Source organism: Bufo gargarizans, chromosome 8 (genome assembly GCF_014858855.1).
Source record: "Bufo gargarizans isolate SCDJY-AF-19 chromosome 8, ASM1485885v1, whole genome shotgun sequence".
Classification (NCBI taxonomy): Eukaryota; Metazoa; Chordata; class Amphibia; order Anura; family Bufonidae; genus Bufo; species Bufo gargarizans.
Genome location: NC_058087.1, coordinates 48,777,997 through 48,803,671, shown reverse-complemented (window position 1 = coordinate 48,803,671; position 25,675 = coordinate 48,777,997). Strand labels below are relative to the sequence as shown.

Here is a 25,675-nt window from a genome sequence, read left to right as displayed (position 1 = left end):
CTTTTACAAGTTGTCAAATACTATGACTTGTAGTTCTTTCCTTATACCCACTCCCAGTAATGTTTTGTGATAACCCATTAAACAGTCTGGTCATGCTGGGAGTTGTAGTTCTCTCCTGTTATATCCCTCTCCCTGTAATGTCAACTGGTGCCCTATCATAACAGTCTGGACTTGCTGGGAGTTGTAGTTCCCTATTAAACCTCTTTCCATGTAATGTCCATAAAAAACATCCTAGAAATGCTGGGAGTCCCCCATGTAGCAGGTGACCCATCCCATCACTGCCCCAGTGGTCATGTCTTCCCTGTCAAAATTAATGTTGATAATGTGGAGACCTGGAACCCACAGAGCCAGCGGTGGAGCCGGAACCCACCGGCGGCAATCAGGTAAGCATGATCACCACCGCAGGTCTGGTGACGAGGTGATCCTGGGCAATAGGTGGCGGGTGCCTACTGGGTAGGGAAGTTGCTGGGGAATGGCGTACAAAACAATTTGCAATGGGGCTCAGTCATTTCCAGTTATGCCTCTGGCAGCAGCTGCATCCTGGCTGCGACCCGGGTCGCTGTGTACCCCTGGCCTAAAGATAGAACACGTCCTACTCTTGTCTGTTTTGCAGACAAGGATAGGACATTTCTACAGGGGTAATAAAAAAATTGGCAGCATGCACACGGCCGGGATCTGTGTTTTACGGACCACAAAATGGATACAGTCGGGCACATGAGGCCTGTGACAGGTTCAACCATGTGCTGTATGGCAGAGCTATTCTCTTCTGGGGGAAATGCCGTCCTGTTTGTGACACACAGTGGGGGAGATTTAATAAATCTGGTGTAAAGGAAAACTGTCTCTGTTGCCCATAGCAACCAATCAGATTCCAGCTTTCATTTTCCAAAGGAGCTCTGAAACATGTAAGATGGAATCTGATTGGTTGCTATGGGCAACTGAGACAGTTTTCCTTTACACCAGTTTTGATAAATCTCCCCCAATGAGCTTTAATGCGAATGAGTAAAGCAATGTTTATCTATCCCTCTAAATTCTTTAGCAAATATAGGTATACTGTATCCACAGTGTGCATGTCCTGTACACACAGCCTCCCACTAATGCCAGGACTGCTGCGCCCAGTAAAGATTTAGTCAGTCAGGTAACAGTTCCGCCCGACAAGTGCTTGAGTGACAGACCAAACAACCAATCAGACGCATCTGCAGGCGGGGCGTCTAGAACAGACTATGCAGCTATTGGCAGAAACTGCGCATGCGCAAGGTCCTAATGGAAGAGGATGAGAGAGGGACAGAGCGGGCAGTTGGAGGGGCCCCAGTGGGTAAGAACCGCATGTCTGCGACATACTCTGTGCAGAGGAGCCAGCGACTGCACATACATGCGTGTTAATGTCGTCAGGCGCCGTGCTTACTTGCAAGAGAGGGCTAAAAAACGCATATTCACTTACTGGCAATGGGACCAGTTATAGTTTTGCAGTGCTGACATCAACATTGGTGCAAATAATAACACTGCAAATCTAAGTGACCGGTTCCCTTCTGGTAAAATACATGTCCAGGGAAGAGAACCGTTGTTTTTAGACCCCATTGGTCTCTGTTTACATTGCTGCACCCATGATGTGCGGTTGTTCTATAAAAAAAAAAAAACGACCCCATGAAAATACCATACCCCACGTGGCTTCCGGTGAAGCGATCAGCTGGAGAAGTGGGTGTGCGCCTCAGCGCAAACGCACTATCTCGGGTGCGCAAGCGCGCTATCGGACAGGGAACGCTCACACAGTGAACCGCAAACCACCATCCAAACTCCCTACCCCTCAGTGCGCACGCGTGGACTAACGGACACCGTGCGTGCGCCCTCAGGGGCAAGGAGATCTGATGGTTGTTTATCTTCTGAAATCTGGGAGCAGGGAGAGACCGACCTGATCAAAGCCAGCCAGCAATGCATCTGAAGCGCTGTGTCCGCGCGTGCGCAGTGTAAGGAGATTTCAGAAGATAAACAACCATCAGATCTCCTTACCCCTGAGGGCGCACACTGAGGGTTAGGATGAACCGCTGTGCGAGCGATCCCAGGCAGATAGCGCTTGCGCACCCGTGGTAGTGCGCTTGCGCTGAGGCGCACACCCCCTTCTCCAGCTGATCGCTTCACTGGAAGTTACGTGGGGTATGGTATTTTCACGGGGCAGGGTTTTTTGATAGAACACCGTACAGCCGCACACACCTTTTGCTGCGATCTCTGCAGCCAGTTATTAGTTATTTAACCTCCAAAGGCCTCGTCCACATTTCCATGCCAGAGACACGTCTGTGAAAAAGCGTACATGTTTCATCCGTGAAGATGTCCGTGAAGGATCTGGGGGTGGTCCATGTGTCCGTTTTTACCATCCGTGTGTCATCCGTAATTCACTGACGTTTCTTTGTTGAAAATTAATTTCCAAAGAATCTCCTATTAGTCTTCAGTCTTCATGGGTGCCATCCGTGTTGTGTCAATGATTTTATCCATAGACAAAATAATAGCATTCTGAATACAGAATGCATAGTACAATAGGGCTGGAGGGGTTACATTTTTTTTAAAAATAATTTAACTCATCTTAATCCACTTGTTCGCGCAGCCGGCATCTCTTCTGTCTTCTTTTGTGAGGAATAGGACCTTTGATGACGTCACTACGCTCATCACATGGTCCGTCACATGATCCATCACCATGGGGGCCAGGGCTGCGTGAAAAACACAGAATATAGAACATGCTGCGTGTTTCACGCAACGCAGAACTGATACGTACTATATCCTGCGTACAATGCATGTAGCATTTTATTGTCCAGATAAAAGCCAGCACATACGCTGGTTAGTGGCCGGATCGCCGCTGGATCCTATTACAGTGAATGGGGATCTGGCGGTGCCGGATACGGTAAACTCTGGCTGTCTTTTCCAGAGACAAAACTGCAGATGCAAACCCAGCCAGTGTTCCCTGTAAGCCGCGTGCGGCCGTGCAGCTTCCTTTATGCCTCCGCTCTGCAGGCCCGCTCAGTCCTAAATGACCATGTGCCATTACATAATATTTTCACATTTTTACATGTATACACAGCACTAGCGCTGCGATAAGATCAGCTGGGCCCAGAGTGGAAAGGAGAGTGAGGGGGAGGGACTTGTGTCGCTGCACAGCTCCTCCAATCAGGTGGCAGCTAAGTTCCCGCCGTACCCGCCCCTCTCTTTTTCATCTTCAGTGGAATATTCGTCCCAGTGGCAGCTTTATCTTCACCCCGTGGAGTGTTTGGCGCCTGTGAAGAAGAGGCAGAGAGCAGTGACAGCCAGAGAAAGAGTAGGCCAAAGCTGTAAACAGGGGGTTTAAATAAAATCTTTTTTTTATTATTATTTTCATATAAAGTACATAGACATGAATAGTACAAATATATGCCTTTGATAAAACAGAGATTCGGGTATCAAATAATGCACATAGTAAAAAGAGAGAAAAGTGTACATTTACATACAAATGTAGAAGAAATTTACCCCCCCCCCCCTTTGAACCGCACCTAACCTAATATAGTAAGTATACCTTTCTCATTCTCTTACTGTACCAGTGGTTGAATTAATAAAAGTTTATGTCTTTGACTAGGGATGAGCGAACTCGAACTGTATAGTTCGGGTTCGTACCGAATTTTGGGGTGTCCGTGACACGGACCCGAACCCGGACATTTTCGTAAAAGTCCGGGTTCGGGTTCGGTGTTCGTCGCTTTCTTGGCGCTTTTGTGACGCTTTCTTGGCGCTTTTTGAAAGGCTGCAAAGCAGCCAATCAACAAGCGTCATACTACTTGCCCCAAGAGGCCATCACAGCCATGCCTACTATTGGCATGGCTGTGATTGGCCAGAGCACCATGTGACCCAGCCTCTATTTAAGCTGGAGTCACATAGCGCCGCCCGTCACTCTGCTCTGATTAGCGTAGGGAGAGGTTGCGGCTGCGACAGTAGGGCGAGATTAGGCAGATTAACTCCTCCAAAGGACTTGATTAACTGATCGATCTGCAGCTGTGGATCATTGAGCTGCTGATCCTCAATTGCTCACTGTTTTTAGGCTGCCCAGACCGTTTGTCAGTCACATTTTTCTGGGGTGATCGGCGGCCATTTTGTGTCTTGTGGTGCGCCAGCACAAGCTGCGACCAAGTGCATTTAACCCTCAATGGTGTGGTTGTTTTTTGGCTAAAGCCTACATCAGGGTGAAGCTGTCACACCAAGTGCATTTAACCAGCAATAGTCTGTTCATTTTTTGGCCATATACAAAATCAGGGGCAAGCTGCGCCTGTCACCAAGTGCATTTAACCCTCAATGGTGTGGTTGTTTTTTGGCTAAAGCCTACATCAGGGTGAAGCTGTCACACCAAGTGCATTTAACCAGCAATAGTCTGTTCATTTTTTGGCCATATACAAAATCAGGGGCAAGCTGCGCCTGTCACCAAGTGCATTTAACCCTCAATGGTGTGGTTGTTTTTTGGCTAAAGCCTACATCAGGGTGAAGCTGTCACACCAAGTGCATTTAACCAGCAATAGTCTGTTCATTTTTTGGCCATATACAAAATCAGGGGCAAGCTGCGCCTGTCACCAAGTGCATTTAACCCTCAATGGTGTGGTTGTTTTTTGGCTAAAGCCTACATCAGGGTGAAGCTGTCACACCAAGTGCATTTAACCAGCAATAGTCTGTTCATTTTTTGGCCATATACAAAATCAGGGGCAAGCTGCGCCTGTCACCAAGTGCATTTAACCCTCAATGGTGTGGTTGTTTTCTGGCTAAAGCCTACATCAGGGTGAAGCTGTCACACCAAGTGCATTTAACCAGCAATAGTCTGTTTATTTTTTGGCCATATACTACATCAGGGGCAAGCTGCGCCCGTCACCAAGTGCATTTAACCCTCAGTAGTGTGGTTGGTCAAGCTGTGACACCAAGTGCATTTAACCAGCAATAGTCTGTTCATTTTTTGGCCATATACTACATCAGGGGCAAGCTGCGCCCGTCACCAAGTGCATTTAACCAGCAATAGTGTGGTTATTTTTTGGCCATATCCCAGTCTAATTCTGTCACTAAATCCATACCGGTCACCCAGCGCCTAAATACTAGGCCTCAAATTTATATCCCGCTAAATCTCTCGTTACCGCTGTCCTGTTGTAGCTGGGAAAGTTATTTAGTGTCCGTCAAAGCACATTTTTTGTTCTGGGTTGAAGTACAATTCCCAATTTAGCAATTTCATAATTTAGTGGTTTCTGCTATATCAGAGCTATTTGAAATCTATCCCTAAAAGGGTATATAATATTCAAGGTGCACATTGGGTCATTCAGAATAACTTCACACACACCCGCTACTGTGTATTTCCAAGTCTAATTCTGTCACTAAACCCATACCTGTCACCCAGCGCCTAAATACTAGGCCTCAAATTTATATCCTGCTAAATCTCTCGTTACCGCTGTCCTGTTGTAGCTGGGAAAGTTATTTAGTGTCCGTCAAAGCACATTTTTTGTTCTGGGTTGAAGTACAATTCCCAATTTAGCAATTTCATAATTTAGTGGTTTCTGCTATATCAGAGCTATTTGAAATCTATCCCTAAAAGGGTATATAATATTCAAGGTGCACATTGGGTCATTCAGAATAACTTCACACACACCCGCTACTGTGTATTTCCAAGTCTAATTCTGTCACTAAACCCATACCTGTCACCCAGCGCCTAAATACTAGGCCTCAAATTTATATCCTGCTAAATCTCTCGTTACCGCTGTCCTGTTGTAGCTGGGAAAGTTATTTAGTGTCCGTCAAAGCACATTTTTTGTTCTGGGTTGAAATACAATTCCCAATTTAGCAATTTCATAATTTAGTGGTTTCTGCTATATCAGAGCTATTTGAAATCTATCCCTAAAAGGGTATATAATATTCAAGGTGCACATTGGGTCATTCAGAATAACTTCACACACACCCGCTACTGTGTATTTCCAAGTCTAATTCTGTCACTAAACCCATACCTGTCACCCAGCGCCTAAATACTAGGCCTCAAATTTATATCCTGCTAAATCTCTCGTTACCGCTGTCCTGTTGTAGCTGGGAAAGTTATTTAGTGTCCGTCAAAGCACATTTTTTGTTCTGGGTTGAAGTACAATTCCCAATTTAGCAATTTCATAATTTAGTGGTTTCTGCTATATCAGAGCTATTTGAAATCTATCCCTAAAAGGGTATATAATATTCAAGGTGCACATTGGGTCATTCAGAATAACTTCACACACACCCGCTACTGTGTATTTCCAAGTCTAATTCTGTCACTAAACCCATACCTGTCACCCAGCGCCTAAATACTAGGCCTCAAATTTATATCCTGCTAAATCTCTCGTTACCGCTGTCCTGTTGTAGCTGGGAAAGTTATTTAGTGTCCGTCAAAGCACATTTTTTGTTCTGGGTTGAAGTACAATTCCCAATTTAGCAATTTCATAATTTAGTGGTTTCTGCTATATCAGAGCTATTTGAAATCTATCCCTAAAAGGGTATATAATATTCAAGGTGCACATTGGGTCATTCAGAATAACTTCACACACACCCGCTACTGTGTATTTCCAAGTCTAATTCTGTCACTAAACCCATACCTGTCACCCAGCGCCTAAATACTAGGCCTCAAATTTATATCCTGCTAAATCTCTCGTTACCGCTGTCCTGTTGTAGCTGGGAAAGTTATTTAGTGTCCGTCAAAGCACATTTTTTGTTCTGGGTTGAAATACAATTCCCAATTTAGCAATTTCATAATTTAGTGGTTTCTGCTATATCAGAGCTATTTGAAATCTATCCCTAAAAGGGTATATAATATTCAAGGTGCACATTGGGTCATTCAGAATAACTTCACACACACCCGCTACTGTGTATTTCCAAGTCTAATTCTGTCACTAAACCCATACCTGTCACCCAGCGCCTAAATACTAGGCCTCAAATTTATATCCTGCTAAATCTCTCGTTACCGCTGTCCTGTTGTAGCTGGGAAAGTTATTTAGTGTCCGTCAAAGCACATTTTTTGTTCTGGGTTGAAATACAATTCCCAATTTAGCAATTTCATAATTTAGTGGTTTCTGCTATATCAGAGCTATTTGAAATCTATCCCTAAAAGGGTATATAATATTCAAGGTGCACATTGGGTCATTCAGAATAACTTCACACACACCCGCTACTGTGTATTTCCAAGTCTAATTCTGTCACTAAACCCATACCTGTCACCCAGCGCCTAAATACTAGGCCTCAAATTTATATCCTGCTAAATCTCTCGTTACCGCTGTCCTGTTGTAGCTGGGAAAGTTATTTAGTGTCCGTCAAAGCACATTTTTTGTTCTGGGTTGAAATACAATTCCCAATTTAGCAATTTCATAATTTAGTGGTTTCTGCTATATCAGAGCTATTTGAAATCTATCCCTAAAAGGGTATATAATATTCAAGGTGCACATTGGGTCATTCAGAATAACTTCACACACACCCGCTACTGTGTATTTCCAAGTCTAATTCTGTCACTAAACCCATACCTGTCACCCAGCGCCTAAATACTAGGCCTCAAATTTATATCCTGCTAAATCTCTCGTTACCGCTGTACTGTTGTTGCTTGGAAAGATATTTAGTGTCCGTCAAAGCACATTTCTTGTTCTGGGTTGAAGTACAATTCCCAATTTAGCAATTTCATAATTTAGTGGTTCCTGCTATATCAGAGCTATTTGAAATCTATCCCAAAAAGGGTATATAATATTCAAGGTGCACATAGGGTCATTCAGAATAACTTCACACACACGCTTCTGTGCATTTCCAAGTCTAATTCTGTCACTAAATCCATACCGGTCACCCAGCGCCTAAATACTAGGCCTCAAATTTATATCCCGCTGAATTTGAATACAATACATTGGGCCAAATAATATATTTGTTGTTGTGGTGAACCATAACAATGAGAAAAACATCTAGTAAGGGACGCGGACGTGGACATGGTCGTGGTGGTGTTAGTGGACCCTCTGGTGCTGGGAGAGGACGTGGCCGTTCTGCCACATCCACACGTCCTAGTGTACCAACTACCTCAGGTCCCAGTAGCCGCCAGAATTTACAGCGATATATGGTGGGGCCCAATGCCGTTCTAAGGATGGTAAGGCCTGAGCAGGTACAGGCATTAGTCAATTGGGTGGCCGACAGTGGATCCAGCACGTTCACATTATCTCCCACCCTGTCTTCTGCAGAAAGCGCACAGATGGCGCCTGAAAACCAACCCCATCAGTCTGTCACATCACCCCCATGCATACCAGGGAAACTGTCTCAGCCTCAAGTTATGCAGCAGTCTCTTATGCTGTTTGAAGACTCCGCTGGCAGGGTTTCCCAAGGGCATCCACCTAGCCCTTCCCCAGCGGTGAAAGACATAGAATGCACTGACGCACAACCACTTATGTTTCCTGATGATGAGGACATGGGAATACCACCTCAGCATGTCTCTGATGATGACGAAACACAGGTGCCAACTGCTGCGTCTTTCTGCAGTGTGCAGACTGAACAGGAGGTCAGGGATCAAGACTGGGTGGAAGACGATGCAGGGGACGATGAGGTCCTAGACCCCACATGGAATGAAGGTCGTGCCACTGACTTTCACAGTTCGGAGGAAGAGGCAGTGGTGAGACCGAGCCAACAGCGTAGCAAAAGAGGGAGCAGTGGGCAAAAGCAGAACACCCGCCGCCAAGAGACTCCGCCTGCTACTGACCGCCGCCATCTGGGACCGAGCACCCCAAAGGCAGCTTCAAGGAGTTCCCTGGCATGGCACTTCTTCAAACAATGTGCTGACGACAAGACCCGAGTGGTTTGCACGCTGTGCCATCAGAGCCTGAAGCGAGGCATTAACGTTCTGAACCTGAGCACAACCTGCATGACCAGGCACCTGCATGCAAAGCATGAACTGCAGTGGAGTAAACACCTTAAAACCAAGGAAGTCACTCAGGCTCCCCCTGCTACCTCTTCTGCTGCTGCCGCCTCGGCCTATTCTGCTGCTGCCGCCTCGGCCTCTTCCTCCGCCTCTGGAGGAACGTTGGCACCTGCCGCCCAGCAAACAGGGGATGTACCACCAACACCACCACCACCACCTCCGTCACCAAGCGTCTCAACCATGTCACACGCCAGCGTTCAGCTCTCCATCTCACAAACATTTGATAGAAAGCGTAAATTCCCACCTAGCCACCCTCGATCCCTGGCCCTGAATGCCAGCATTTCTAAACTACTGGCCTATGAAATGCTGTCATTTAGGCTGGTGGACACAGACAGCTTCAAACAGCTCATGTCGCTTGCTGTCCCACAGTATGTTGTTCCCAGCCGGCACTACTTCTCCAAGAGAGCCGTGCCTTCCCTGCACAACCAAGTATCCGATAAAATCAAGTGTGCACTGCGCAACGCCATCTGTAGCAAGGTCCACCTAACCACAGATACGTGGACCAGTAAGCACGGCCAGGGACGCTATATCTCCCTAACTGCACACTGGGTAAATGTAGTGGCAGCTGGGCCCCAGGCGGAGAGCTGTTTGGCGCACGTCCTTCCGCCGCCAAGGATCGCAGGGCAACATTCTTTGCCTCCTGTTGCCACCTCCTCCTTCTCGGCTTCCTCCTCCTCTTCTTCCACCTGCTCATCCAGTCAGCCACACACCTTCACCACCAACTTCAGCACAGCCCGGGGTAAACGTCAGCAGGCCATTCTGAAACTCATATGTTTGGGGGACAGGCCCCACACCGCACAGGAGTTGTGGCGGGGTATTGAACAACAGACCGACGAGTGGTTGCTGCCGGTGAGCCTCAAGCCCGGCCTGGTGGTGTGTGATAATGGGCGAAATCTCGTTGCAGCTCTGGGACTAGCCAATTTGACGCACATCCCTTGCTTGGCGCATGTGCTGAATTTGGTGGTGCAGAAGTTCATTCACAACTACCCCGACATGTCAGAGCTGCTGCATAAAGTGCGGGCCGTCTGTTCGCGCTTCCGGCGTTCACATCCTGCTGCTGCTCGCCTGTCTGCGCTACAGCGTAACTTCGGCCTTCCCGCTCACCGCCTCATATGCGACGTGCCCACCAGGTGGAACTCCACCTTGCACATGCTGGACAGACTGTGCGAGCAGCAGCAGGCCATAGTGGAGTTTCAGCTGCAGCACGCACGGGTCAGTCGCACTACAGAACAGCACCACTTCACCACCAATGACTGGGCCTCCATGCGAGACCTGTGTGCCCTGTTGCGCTGTTTCGAGTACTCCACCAACATGGCCAGTGGCGATGACACCGTTATCAGCGTTACAATACCACTTCTATGTCTCCTTGAGAAAACACTTAGGGCGATGATGGAAGAGGAGGTGGCCCAGGAGGAGGAGGAGGAGGAGGAAGAGGGGTCATTTTTAGCACTTTCAGGCCAGTCTCTTCGAAGTGACTCAGAGGGAGGTTTTTGGCAACAGCAGAGGCCAGGTACAAATGTGGCCAGCCAGGGCCCACTACTGGAGGACGAGGAGGACGAGGATGAGGAGGAGGTGGAGGAGGATGAGGATGAAGCATGGTCACAGCGGGGTGGCACCCAACGCAGCTCGGGTCCATCACTGGTGCGTGGCTGGGGGGAAAGGCAGGACGATGACGATACGCCTCCCACAGAGGACAGCTTGTCCTTACCCCTGGGCAGCCTGGCACACATGAGCGACTACATGCTGCAGTGCCTGCGCAACGACAGCAGAGTTGCCCACATTTTAACCTGTGCGGACTACTGGGTTGCCACCCTGCTGGATCCACGCTACAAAGACAATGTGCCCACCTTACTTCCTGCACTGGAGCGTGATAGGAAGATGCGCGAGTACAAGCGCACGTTGGTAGACGCGCTACTGAGAGCATTCCCAAATGTCACAGGGGAACAAGTGGAAGCCCAAGGCCAAGGCAGAGGAGGAGCAAGAGGTCGCCAAGGCAGCTGTGTCACGGCCAGCTCCTCTGAGGGCAGGGTTAGCATGGCAGAGATGTGGAAAACTTTTGTCAACACGCCACAGCTAACTGCACCACCACCTGATACGCAACGTGTTAGCAGGAGGCAACATTTCACTAACATGGTGGAACAGTACGTGTGCACACCCCTCCACGTACTGACTGATGGTTCGGCCCCATTCAACTTCTGGGTCTCTAAATTGTCCACGTGGCCAGAGCTAGCCTTTTATGCCTTGGAGGTGCTGGCCTGCCCGGCAGCCAGCGTTTTGTCTGAACGTGTATTCAGCACGGCAGGGGGCGTCATTACAGACAAACGCAGCCGCCTGTCTACAGCCAATGTGGACAAGCTGACGTTCATAAAAATGAACCAGGCATGGATCCCACAGGACCTGTCCGTCCCTTGTCCAGATTAGACATTAACTACCTCCCCATAACCATATATTATTGGACTCCAGGGCACTTCCTCATTCAATCCTATTTTTATTTTCATTTTACCATTATATTGCAAGGCTACCCAAAGTTGAATGAACCTCTCCTCTGCCTGTGTGCTAGGCCTAAATATATGCCAATGGATTGTTGCAGTGGTGGCTGACGTGAAGCCTCATTCTCTGCTATGACATGCAGACTGATTCTCTGGTGACATGAAGCCAGATTGTCTGTTACGGGACCTCTCTCCTCTGCCTGGGTGCTGGGCCTGAATTTATGACAATGGACTGTTGCAGTGGTGGCTGACGTGAAGCCTGATTCTCTGCTATGACATGCAGACTGATTCTCTGCTGACATGAAGCCAGATCCTCTGTTACGGGACCTCTCTCCTCTGCCTGGGTGCTGGGCCTAAATTTATGAAAATGGACTGTTGCAGTGGTGGGTGACGTGAAGCCTCATTCTCTGCTATGACATGCAGACTGATTCTCTGCTGACATGAAGCCAGATCGTCTGTTACGGGACCTCTCTCCTCTGCCTGGGTGCTGGGCCTAAATTTATGAAAATGGACTCTTACAGTGGTGGGTGACGTGAAGCCTGATTCTCTGCTATGATATGAAGACTGATTCTCTGCTGACATGAAGCCAGATTGTCTGTTACGGGACCTCTCTCCTCTGCCTGTGTGCTAGGCCTAAATATATGCCAATGGATTGTTGCAGTGGTGGCTGACGTGAAGCCTGATTCTCTGCTATGACATGCAGACTGATTCTCTGGTGACATGAAGCCAGATCCTCTGTTACGGGACCTCTCTCCTCTGCCTGGGTGCTGGGCCTAAATTTATGAAAATGGACTGTTGCAGTGGTGGGTGACGTGAAGCCTGATTCTCTATGACATGCAGACTGATTCTCTGGTGACATGAAGCCAGATCCTCTGTTACGGGACCTCTCTCCTCTGCCTGGGTGCTGGGCCTAAATTTATGAAAATGGACTGTTGCAGTGGTGGGTGACGTGAAGCCTCATTCTCTGCTATGACATGCAGACTGATTCTCTGCTGACATGAAGCCAGATTGTCTGTTACGGGACCTCTCTCCTCTGCCTGGGTGCTGGGCCTAAATTTATGACAATGGACTGTTGCAGTGGTGGCTGACGTGAAGCCTGATTCTCTGCTATGATATGAAGACTGATTCTCTGCTGACATGAAGCCAGATTGTCTGTTACGGGACCTCTCTCCTCTGCCTGGGTGCCGGGGCCTAAATATCTGAGAATGGACTGTTCCAGTGGTGGGTAACGGGAAGCCAGATTCTCTGCTATGATATGAAGACTGATTCTCTGCTGACATGAAGCCAGATTGTCTGTTACGGGACCTCTCTCCTCTGCCTGGGTGCTGGGCCTAAATTTATGAAAATGGACTCTTACAGTGGTGGGTGACGTGAAGCCTGATTCTCTGCTATGACATGAAGACTGATTCTCTGCTGACATGAAGCCAGATTGTCTGTTACGGGACCTCTCTCCTCTGCCTGGGTGCCGGGGCCTAAATATCTGAGAATGGACTGTTCCAGTGGTGGGTGACGGGAAGCCAGATTCTCTGCTATGGAACCTCTCTCCAATTGATTTTGGTTAATTTTTATTTATTTAATTTTTATTTTAATTAATTTCCCTATCCACATTTGTTTGCAGGGGATTTACCTACATGTTGCTGCCTTTTGCAGCCCTCTAGCCCTTTCCTGGGCTGTTTTACAGCCGTTTTAGTGCCGAAAAGTTCGGGTCCCCATTGACTTCAATGGGGTTCGGGTTCGGGACGAAGTTCGGATCGGGTTCGGATCCCGAACCCGAACATTTCCGGGATGTTCGGCCGAACTTCTCGAACCCGAACATCCAGGTGTTCGCTCAACTCTATCTTTGACAACCGTGTTATGTTTTTCCCCCGTTTCCTCTGAACTCCTTATCTTAAAATGTTACTTCTCTCACTCATAAGCAGAAGGCGCCTAGATGGTAACCCTGGCTTTGATATCCACAGTCCCCAGATAGATTCAATTTTTTTAAAGGTACCTCTCTTGATATATATTCCTCTCTCCATCTCTATTAACGTGTTCATACGGGCAATAAACTCCATCTTGGTAGACACTTCAGTACTAATCCAATATTTTGCGATCAGTTTTCTGGCATTATATAGTAGTCTGCCAATACCAATTGCTACTCCCTCCACTGCTTTATCTTGTAAGAGGCCTAAAATACAGATTAAAGGACCAGCCTGAAGTCTAATACTATACACTTCAAGGATGATATCTAAGACATCAAGCCAAAAAGGGCCCAAAGCTGTATATTCCCAGAACATATGTATGGGGGGGAGGGGGGAGCGTTTTTAGCAACTGCGTCGGCCATCATGGGGATGGGGGGGGATACTTCACCAGCTGCGACAGTCCCTCATGGTGGAGGGGAGCTTCTTCACCAGCTGCAACAGCTCCTCATGGGGGGGGGAGCTTCTTCAGAAGCTGCAAAAGCCCCTCATTGGGGGGGGGGGGGAGCTCCTTTTAGCAGCAGGGACAGCCTTTCATGGAGGGGAGCTTCTTCAGCAGCTGCAACATCTCCTCATGGGGGGGGAGCTTCTTCAGCATTAGCGACAGCCCCTCGGGGGGGAGCTCCTTTAGCAGCAGGGACAGCCTCTCATTAGGGGGAGCTTCTTCAGCAGTAGCGACAGCCCCTGGCAGGTGAAGAAGTTTTGTTGATGAGATTAATTGGTTCATCGAATCACTCATCTCTAGAGAGAACATCTTCAAAATGCAGTACCTCCGCCTGCACCCCTCTCAGCGGATTCTGCTGGGGACAGCTGCAGCCAGTCAGGCATTTCCAGTGAATAGCGGAACATAGGATACAAGGACGGCTCAGTTTTAGCTCATAGTCCCTGAGGCCTTTCTTTTTTTTGTCTTCAGCTGAGCGCTTCTGACTCCTCGTTTTATTGATCAGTGGGGGTCTCAGCACTCGGACCCCCACCGATATGTCACTATTACATAATGAAAGTTTTTGGAAAACACAGTCTTTAATGAGTGAAGCAAGTTTCTAGGACATATGCACGGTGACATGCGTATTGTTCTGCAGGGCATTAAACCAGAGCATCCAATATGTTAATTACTGAGATGCCATATGGTCAGGAGCCTAGATGATTTATGAGAGTGAAGAAATGTACGATACAGACCCAACAGAATAATGCAGACAGGTCATAAAACAGTACAGTGTGAACAATCACCCGGGAGACGGCCCAAGAAGTCATTTATCTTATTTCTGCTGCTGCTAGGTCTTGTATCAGACTGGTGAGACAGCAGCTCTTTATTCCTCTCTCCCAGCAGGACGCAACCTGAAGGCCTGGCTGCAAGATCAGTACTGCGACCATGATCTGGAGCAGTGCCAGGACACACTGTTACATAATGCCGCTTGTGTGGGGGACATTAATACCTTGAGGACCCTGTTACAGGAGGAAAGGTTCCTGAGGTAAGGGACTGTGTGAAGTGCATGAACCTTGGACCCTTATAACTGTCAGCCCCAGAAACAGCACTGGCAACTGATTATAAATGGTTTTAAAAAATATTAATTTTACAATATAAATTTTGTTTTTATTGCATTTTTTTAAAGCACTGCAGCTGTAGTAGACACTGAACTGTTGCTATTCCTGATATGTGTTATACTATTGCAAACTGTAAATCCTGTATATACCGTATATTATCCATATGTGCGTTAGTTATCACTGTAATCCTGTCTGTGATGATGATAATAAGATGACTACTGAAAAGTGATCAGAAAGTATCAGCAGGCTATTAGGCTTTATGGCCAGAGTAAAAATTGCACTTTTGCACAATTTTTTTTTATATGCATTGTCACATGAAATAAAAAAAACCACAAAAAATGATATCTAACATAAAAACTTGAAGGGGTTGTCCGCTTTCCCATATTAATGACCTATCCTCAGGATAGGTCCTCAATATCTGGTCGTTAGGGGTCCGACTCCTGGCACCACCGCTGATCAGCTGTTTGAAGAAAACGCATCACTTGTACAAGCGCTGCGTTCTCATCACCGCTTACCTGCTCGCTGCCATCATTGCCGTGGCGAGCAGGTCAATTACAGCTCCTTCAGAGTGTAACTACAACTGCTGCTCCTCATTCTGGTGATTGGGATGGAGGAGCTGTAATTCCACTGCTGCTGCAGTGCTGACGGAGAACAGGTACATAGTGCAGAGAACGCAACGTTCGCCGAAGCTCTGTGCTCGAAGGGGTGCCAGGAGTTGGACCTCTGCTGATCTAATATGGGATCCAATCAATATTGGACACTAAACAACCGGTTTAGTTTAACCCTTTTGCTGCCAGGGGTTATTTTTACACCTCCTGTAGCTAAGATAGTTTTTACACTTTCGATATGTACAAAGAAAACCTAAACTACAAAATAAGAAAAAAAAATACAGCACCCGCTCATCTTATCATTCTATTTCTGGAATACAACAAGACTCCAATATGTGACAATTAAAGAGCAACTATGCTCCCTGAATGATATGGAGGGGAAGGTATTTTCATGCACAGAAGTCCCTACCCCTTCCTGGGTTCATGTACGGTTATGTGTGGAGAGGAGGATCCATACCTCGCCTCCTCTCTTAGCCCTCCATGTTGGCTGAGATCATAGCTAGAGGAGAACTGCCAGTCTGTTATATCTCAGGCTGTATAGCAACCAAAAGTATAATCCAGGTGTTGTTTTAAAGCTATGAATATAAATATTAAAAGCATCCTCAGTTCAGCCTCAGATATAGAATTTAGAAATCAGTTCGGGAGTGAGTGCTGTGCGGCTGTTTCCCGCTGTATGTCCTGCAGTATCACGGCTACTACACTCTTGGTCTTGTTTTCACTTGCCATAGCTGCTAGGTCTCTGCTGTTCTAAACAGCAGACATCCGGCGCTAATGTCTGTGATTGACGATAACACCTATCACACACATTGAACCCCTCAGATACCAAGGTAATTTGGGCCACGCCAGCTGAGGCAGTTGTCCCCAGGAGTGCTGCATTTCAGAGGCCCAAACTGCTTCCCCACGCTGAGATTCATTGGTGGTGGTACCCTTGACTCTGCTCGAGACCGTCATGTCTACCACAGGTATATTTCTATGAAGGCTAGCAGGTGGCAGTGCCACGTTAGAATATATTGAATCTCCCATAGGCTGCATTTTTAAATACAGTCTATGGGAGAAGTGAGATAATGATTGCATTTTAAAATCTCTTTTAAAGTCTAAGGGGATTATGAAAGTTTAAAAAAAAAAAGTTTTTAAAAATATATCAATTCAAATCACCCCCTTTCCCCATATTAAAAATAAATGGAAAAAAAATCATTTGCACCGCTGCATTTCAAAGTCCCCATACTATTAAAATATAAATGCATGGTGTTTATTCTGTACAGTGAATGCTGTAACAAGGAAAATAAAAAAGCTACAGGGGACAGAATACGGCGATGCAAAGAAAAAATATTTTACGTATTAAACAGGAAAACTATATAAATGTGGTATTGTTGTAATCATACTGACCTGCAGAATGATGCTGACGTGTCAGTTTTTCCATATGGGGAACGCTGTAAAAACAAAAGCCATAAAACTGTGATGGGATTGCATTTTTTCCCATTGTTCACTACGTTGTATTGCAATAGTAAAGTACAACTTGTCCCACACAAAAAACAAGCTCTCATACGGCTATTTGAACGGAAAAAAGTTATGGCTTTGAAAAGGCAGGGACTGAAAAAAAGAAAATGCAAAAAATAGAAAATCGCAGGGCGCTAAAAGGGGTTAACGCTTAGGTTATACGCTGCCATACAGCCTGAGATATAGCCAGTAGTAGCAAGGACGTGTTTTCATAAGTCCTTGACTACTAAAGTGCCACCCTACAAGGACGTATGTGATATGTTCTTGGCACGGAAAAGGTTAAACATTTTTTTCTGCTGATCCATTCCCACAGTTCTTTAGGAGACAAGCCATGTGGGCACTGTAATAACAACCGCTAGTTATATGTAATTGAATATACTACAAAGTACTATTCTTATTATTTAATTGAATTTTTTGTTTTTTCCAGTAAATCTGGAACTGGGAACTCATTTTAACTCTCTAACATATCTATATTCTGTTCTGCTACCAGACGTATTAATGAGAAGTCTGTGTGGTGCAGTGGTTGGCTTCCCTGCTCCCCGCTCCGTATTGCCTCCACTGCTGGTCATGCAGATTGTGTCGCTCTCCTTATTGATTTCGGAGCACAGCTGGAACTGGTGGATGTTAAAGGCCAAACACCACTGTTTGTGGCCACAGAAAATGGACACTTGGACTGCGTGAAAGTTCTTCTGAAGGCTGGAGCAGATCCCAACGGGAGTCCGCATAATAGGAGCTCCCCAGTATACCATGCTGCACGAGTGGGCCGTGCTGATATACTACAAGAGCTAATCCGGTAAGCCTAGAGGCACTAGTGTGCATATTAGCATGCTTTAGGTCATGTACAGACCTTTCCAAATGTAACCCAAGTAGCATAACTTACAAAAAGAGGTCTTCTGATCTATTACACAGTATGTAAATGAGGCTTGACGTGTCTGTTGACCATATACTAAGCTTGGTGTATGCCATTTTTATCTCCCACCCAACCCATCTTTTCCTGACTGACATGGATGATGCCTCCTGCATTGTTCCCCGTCTTCCCGGGACTGGCACATGCACAGAAGAGAATTAAACCAGTCCACGTCTGCCCATCCCAATTTGACGAAGATTGGAGTTTGTGGGAGATGTCATCCACGTCAAAAGTAGGGTTGGAAATGGACATGCTGGACACTTCTAAGAAGGGTATATGCCCATTGGACACTTCAGGCTTTATTTTTGTAAATTATGCTGTGCTTCTGGGCACAGACGGACATACAGTCAGGCCCATAAATATTGGGACATCGACACAATCATAAAAGTTTTGGCTCTATACACCACCACAATGGATTTGAAATGAAACAGACAGATTCCTACACCGTTCACCTAATTTGGATGTAAATACCCTCAGATTAAAGCTGACAGTCTGCAGTTAAAGCACATCTTGTTTGTTTTCATTTCAAATCCATTGTGGTGGTGTATAGAGCCAAAAATATTAGAATTGTGTCCATGTCCCAATATTTATGGACCTGACTGTACATTTAGAAAGGTCTTTACATGACCTGGAGTATGGTGGCACTACTTCAGGGGGGTAAAAACTGATGACTGTTTCTATTTAAGTTGCTTGATAAGCCTAAAAATGTATGTAGGCTGGATGGAGGGATGAGTAAAGAATTGGTCATTTTAGGCTATGTTCACAGTGGCATCATAGGGTCTTTTTTTGGGGGGGGGGGGGGAGAGAGAAAGAATAACAGCAGAATACATTATTCTGTTCTTGAGGACCTACGAAAAGAGAAAAATTGTTAAAGCGGTCAGGCCATTGTGTAGCTTTATATCAGGCATGCTCAACCTGCGGCACTCCAGCTGTTGTAAAACTACAACTCCCACAAGGCTTGCTACTTGGTCCCATTATGTGCAGGAGCATTGTAACAGGGAAAAGCATAGGAGCCACTATTTTCGAATCGCTCCCTTCTATGTGCTAGACAGGCTACACAGCGCAGGGCATTCTGGGACCAGTAGTGTTACTCCACATTGCTGAACTGCAGGAGGACGGGGGTGATATGTGAGCATTTATTTTATCTGGATCATTTAGGCCCCTTTCACACGATCGAGAATTCTGTGCGGGTGCAATGCGTGATGCAAATGCATTGCGCCCGCATGAAATCCGGACCCATTCATTTAAATGGGTCTCTGTACATGAGCAGTGGTTTTCATGCATCACTTTTGCGTTGCGTAAAAACCGCAGCATGTTCTAAATTCTGCGATTCTCACGCAAAGCTGGCCCCATAGAAGTAAATGGGGCTACGTGAAAATCGCATCGCATCTGCAAGCGATTTTCACAGATGGTTGCTAAGAGATGTTGTTTGTAAACATTCAGCTTTTTATCACTTGCCTGCAAAACGCAGTGAATCGCATTGCACCCACGCGATAAAAACTGAAACAACTCGATTGCAAACAAAACTGAATCACGCAGTTTTCACTGAACGCATCCAGACATAATCCGGACACGCTCGCCTGCAAGGGGCCTTAGGGTTGTTTGGCTGCTGAATTAATGATATAAAAATTGGCACTGTTCATGAGCCAAAATCTTACAAACCTTGTCTTATGGGGTAACCTTTGTCCATACAGGGTGTTTATGGATCATCTTTGTATATATGTACTAGTCTTGTATGAGGGCTATCAGCTTGTCATTTCTTTTATTTATTTTTTACACCAGATACGGAGCCGATGTGGATGTTGACCGTCAGCTGTCAGGTGGTCTTGGTTCTTCACCACCCCGAGCTCTGGCATCATTAACTTGTACCCCACTGTACATAAGTGCAGCCTATCACAACCTCCCATGCTTCCGCCTCTTGCTTCAAGCTGGTGCCAATCCTGATTATAATAGTTGGAGCCCAGTGTGTGAAGCAAACCTTGTACGCTCATCTCCAATATGCTTGCTGGAGGCAGTTTTGCGCCATGGTTGTGACAAGCAGTTTGTTGAACTCCTCATTGATTTTGGAGCAAATCTGAGTCTTTTACACAGAGAACCAACTTCTGAAGAGCATCCCAGAAAGAAAGTGAACCCAGAGGCCTTGCAAGTCTTCAGAGAAGCAAAATGTGAGTCCAGCATTGAAACTTATTTGATTTTAAAAATGTGACTTGATACAAAGCACAGAGTAGACTCAAAACTTTCTGAAATATGTAGGACAGGAGTCAGCAACCTCCAGCTGTTGTGAAACTACATCTCCCAACATGCTCCATTCACCTCTATAAATGTTTTGAGAAAAGTCAAGCAAGTGTGCATGCTGGGACTTTTAGGCTCATGTGGAGTGCCAGAGGTTGCTGACCCATGATGTAGGACATGCAGTCACATTGGAATAATACCAATCTACACTGCTGTAGTTCTTTAAAATTTCTTGAAACCTTCTATTCACTATAGGTTTTTTTGTTTCTCTATAATTGTCAGACTTCGCCGAAGTTTGCCAAGAAATTTGATTTGTTGCAAATAAATTTTTCACGAATCTCTATAAATCAGGTATATCCAGGCTACTTTGCCTTAGGCTATGGCCACAATGAGCGACCATGCTGCAGTGAAGAACCGCATGGCCAATTAGCCCTCAGCTGCCTTTCATTTAATAATGAAGACCATGCTGTATAGTCCTTCATTGTTAACGGCAGCTTTAAACAGGGGCTGTTGCTGGTTGCTGTTCTGGCCTGCAATCTCCTACAGGTTATTTGACAGTAAACACGTAATATTAATCAGCGCTGGCTTACCCCACTTCTCCAACCTCAGAGCTCTCCTGCCCTACAGGTGGGAGGCCTCCTTTTACCATCTGCTTTTCCTCCTTTTCCACATCATCTACTATCAATGAGAATATGTCATCAGGAACATCCAGCTCCTCCTCTCTCTGCATCTTGCTGACTTTTTATAGGACGTAGAGACTTTGAAGGATGATTTGGAAGAAGTAAAGCCAGCAAAAGATGAGCATAATCATCATTAAGACCTGACTTCCTAAGGGGTGCAGAGTGGATAGTATTGGTTGGCACACTGGATTCGGAATAATAAAGGCTTCCATCTTATTGGTATTGAATTACACATCTTAGTTTACGCCTGATGTAGGAATAAGTCAATTAATAAATAAAACTGAACAGAATAAGTCTCCCTGCACTCTCCCTCTCCAGTATTCTTCTGTTAACCATTTTCAGCAACACTGTCCCTAGTGCATGATCACATGCCACATCTCTCCCTATGCTTAGCTCACAGAACAATGTTGGAGACCGGTCGGGATGAGGGTTTTGTAGGACTGTGACATCACAGGGGAGATTGGCTGGCTGCACGGTATTACGGGTGATCGTTCCTGAGCTTCGGCCAGAATTCCGCTTCGCTTAACAGTAATGGGCAGCACACATAACAGAAAAAGGGTCACATGAATAAGACCTTACTCTTATTACTAAAAGGTGTACATGTTGCAGATCAATGTCAGTTGCTATTTATTTATCACAGGAGAAGATTTATGTGTGATATTTGTGACATATCATCAGATCGTATGTAAAGTTGTTCAAACACCTTTAGGGTATGTTCAGATGGAGGATTTTGTTCAAGGCAAACCATTGTAGAAACCACTGTGCTGTGGGTTCTGCTGTTTTTTTTTATGTGGACCTGCTCTAGGTTTAGCTCCATTTAAGGGCTCATGCACACGACCGTATGCCGCTCACGGATCGTATGTCGCAGGGTGGCATATGTCGAGCGCACAGCATCATAGGTTACTATGATACTGTGTGCATCGGGCCGCCCGCGGGACTATTGTCCTGCACTCATATCCATGCAGGACAATAGCCCCGCGGGTGGCCCGATGCGGACAGTATCATAGTAACCTATGATGCTGTGCGCACGATGTATGCCACCCTGGGACATATGGTCCGCTCACGGACCATATGTCTCGGAGGGCATACGGTTGTGTGCATGAGCCCTTAAATGGAGCTAAACCTAGAGCAGGCTCCCGCTGCAGATATGAGAAGTGTCTGCGCAGTAATTGCGCCAAGAATGGACCTTAACATTCTGTCTTGAAAACCACGTGGCATAAACCCTTGGCTGCATAAACTGCGTCACAGACTCAGATTCAAAACAGTGCGTAAAATTCCCCCATTTGAACATGCCCTTTTGTTTTCTTTCACACTATTTTTGGCTTTAGCTTTTTATCATTTATTTTTTTTCATGCATATTTATTTATTTTTTAAACTGTTCCTCCGTTTTATTATAACCTGTTTTTTTCAGTGTGTTTCTCTCTATTTCATGGGGCGCCTGCTGCACTCCCATTTGATTACATACCAAGCTTCCAGGTTCAGCTTCTTCCTCTGAGCACTTCCCACCTTATCAACTCAGCAAGCATAGCACTCTTCTTTCAACAGGAGGAAGGGAATCTAAGTTATGGCACTTGTTTCAGAAAAAAAACTTTTAAAAGGTGCTGTCCCATCTCACCATTTGCATGGAGAGCTGGGATTAACCAGATTGGCTTGGCTTCCACAAATAGTTGACTGGGCCAGCATAACTCTCATTGTAATGAATGGCAGCTATTCAAACTGTGCAGCAGAACAAGCTATGCTTCCACGGAAATGACCACCAGATTTTGAATTTCATAAAATCTAGATCATGGTCTTCTCTATTTCAGGTCTTCCCCGGACTCTGTCAAGCCTTTGTCGTATTGCTGTGAGAAGAGCGATTGGTAAACTCAGACTGTATTCGATTAGCAGCCTTCCTGTTCCTGATCGTGTCATACGTTTCCTTCTCTGTGAGCAGTAACACAACCTAAATATCTAATATGAATGCGCGCACACACACGTCTTCCTAACAATGGAAATTAAGGAGTCTTTTTTTTTTTTTTTTTTTGCTTCAGGAAGGTTTTTTATCACTGTGTGAGTGCCTTATTCCAACACCTTTTAGATTCTTACTTCCAATTAATTTTCTTCAAGAGTCACTGTACTTTCACACAACTTAACTTGTACAATAGTACAAGTGATCACAAGAAACTTTGTAATATGGTTTATCAGTGAGAAATGTCTAGTTCTCCTGTTATCAACTGTTTACCCCTCCTTCCTAATTGCTTTTCACTTTAAAAAGTGCTTTGAATTCTGTCTCGAGACACAGCAGGGCCACAGGAGAATCATATTGCACATGTCAGAATAGAGGTTTTCTGATTAGGACAGACCCTGTTTATTTGACTGGTCCTTCAGTGCGAAGTTGATCATGGGGTATAATGCTGCTAGAATCCCCAAATATGTTCTGTAATCTGCTAGGCCCCCAGCAACCCCTTTAAACTTGATGCAACATAATGGCCCTTACGTATCTACGCCAGAAATCTGTCTAAAAAGTGGTACAAATTGGCGCATCCGGGGAAAATTGATCAAAGGTTTTATGGCACAATAGTGGCATAAAAAAGTTGAAAATTATGGTGCATGCTATATTTGCCTCATAGTTTGCTACTTTTAGAAATTCTAAACTAAAAGTGACAAGAAAAGGGGCCTGGGCTATGGAGAAGGGGCAGGGTTTAGCAGATTTACAATAACGTACGGCATAATCTGGCACAGACTCGAGTTTCTGGCACATGGCAGGGCAGAGATGCGCCAAACTTGAGAGGCATCTGCCTCTTAATGAATTAGGTGCATCTTCCTCCAGTGCAGAGAGATCAATCCAACATAGAAGCGAAAAATCTAGCACTGGGAGGTGGCAAATTATCTGTAAAAATCAGTTCTTAATCCATGGAAAAATGGGTTTATAAACAAATTGCATACCCATGCGTTTCAAGCATGGAAATTGCTCTTACTCATGGCATCAAATCAAGACAGGCGTAGGAGAACCCCAGACACATTACAGTAGTAAATCTTGGCCAATGTGCCAAATTTTGGTGCATTTTGCTGCAAGTTTTAGTTGCAATCACATTAGTAAATGTGGGTTATTGATTTAGTAACAATTTACAATTTAATGTTGGAAAGCTGTAGGAGGAGAAGGGTCCTTAAAAAGTACAAGGTTTTATTCAGTCTTGAATCAGAAATTCCTGAGACTGAAAATCTGTTCCAATTATCTGAATGTAGCTGTTTTGGCGGCAAGTATGTGGATGTTTGCAAGCCCCGTTCAGACGACTGGGACAGTGGCAGAAATTTCTGCAGTAAATTTGAATATTTGCATTTGAATATACTGTAAGGGTACTTTCACACTAGCGTTTTTCTTTTCTGGCATAGAGTTCCGTCACAGGGACTCTATACCGGAAAAGAACTGATTAGGCATATCCCCATGCATTCTGAATGGAGAGTATGTCTTCAGTTCAGTCAACGCAGCATGCTACGGTTTTCTCTCCGGCGAGAAGAAAAACTGAAAACTTGCCTGAATGCCGGATCCCGCATTTTTCCCCCATAGGAATGTATTAGTGCCGGATGCGCATTCAAAATACTGGATCCGTCTGCGCAGACCGAAAAAAAAAAAAGGTGAAAAAAGTAAATGCCGGATGACACCAGAAAGACGGATCCGGCATTTCAATGCATTTTTTGACTGATCAGGCATTTTTAAGACTGCTTAGGATCCTGATCAGTCTTACTAATGCCATCAGTTGGCATACATTTTGCCAGATCCGGCAGGCAGTTCTGGTGACGGAACTGCTTGCCGGATCTCTCTGCCGCAAGTGTGAAAGTAGCCTTACACACCCTCCACTTGACTGCTGGTGATTGACTGGCTACATGTAGATAACTATGCAGCTGTGCGTGTGTTTTAAATTATCGTTATTAATTTATTGTATGCACAATTAAAAGGATCTTTGTAACGTAGACACTTATGTCCTGTTTTTTTTTCTGTCTCGATGGATTGGTAACCTTTCCAATTTTTATGAGACTAAGCAGACTTTAGGGCTTCTCTTTAGGTACAATCACCCAAATCCAGAACTTGAAAGCTTCCAGTGTCACAGATTTTTATTTATTTTTTTATGTTTTATATGCCATGATTTTTTTTGCTTAATGGGGGTCCAAGTGGTGAGACCCCCACCGATCCCTAGAACGAGGAGAGAGAAGCACTTGTATATCGTACTCTCTCTCCTCAGTGCAGGAGATAGAATCGAGATGGGCCCATAGACTTTGTATTAAGCCGTCTCTTGCAGCAGGAAGAGAGATCGTCGATGGGTTGGGGTCTCAGCACTCAGACCCCCGCCGATGAAAACCTTTGATATGTCACTGACATCAAAAGTTTTTTTGTTTTTTTTTCTTTCAGTAAAGCATATGCAGAACATAACATATTGTTGGTAATAGAAGGCATTTAGCAGCACAAGATATGGACAGGACCTGTCCAGAAGCCCTGTTAGGGCGCACAGCGCCATAGAGAGGAACCGCTAATATCAGCTAAAGCTCCTAAGAGACTGCAGTTCAGATATTTGATTTAAAGCTTCCGTGTATTATATGGACAGACATAAATTTGAATAGCCAGTATGTAATACTACATTTCCACTCAGCCTTTTGCTGGGGGTTTAAGAAACTGCAGTTTTTAATCTGGTGACCTTTGTGAAAGGTTTTCCCAAAATGTAACGTAATGATAGTAGTGATAAAAATCCTGCCCTGACTCTCTCTCTACAGTATAGTCGAGTGGCTACAGTCTCATCATCTAAAAATAGATTCCCCAGCTAAGTGTTGTGTGCATAGTCTTTCCCACAAAGCCTG

The 25,675-nt window shown here is 45.5% G+C and overlaps 1 protein-coding gene across 1 annotated transcript; it reads left to right on the top strand.

The window, feature by feature from the left end:
• The first annotated feature begins 1,239 nt into the window (after positions 1-1,239).
• LOC122945691 (ankyrin repeat and SOCS box protein 1-like) lies at positions 1,240-24,298 on the top strand. The gene is made up of 5 exons (XM_044304838.1): positions 1,240-1,312; positions 14,704-14,848; positions 17,517-17,819; positions 19,716-20,098; positions 22,651-24,298. The coding sequence occupies exons 1-5, from the start codon at positions 1,246-1,248 to the stop codon at positions 22,779-22,781; spliced, it is 1,029 nt and encodes a 342-aa protein (XP_044160773.1). The 5' UTR covers positions 1,240-1,245; the 3' UTR covers positions 22,782-24,298.
• The last annotated feature ends 1,377 nt before the right edge of the window (positions 24,299-25,675 follow it).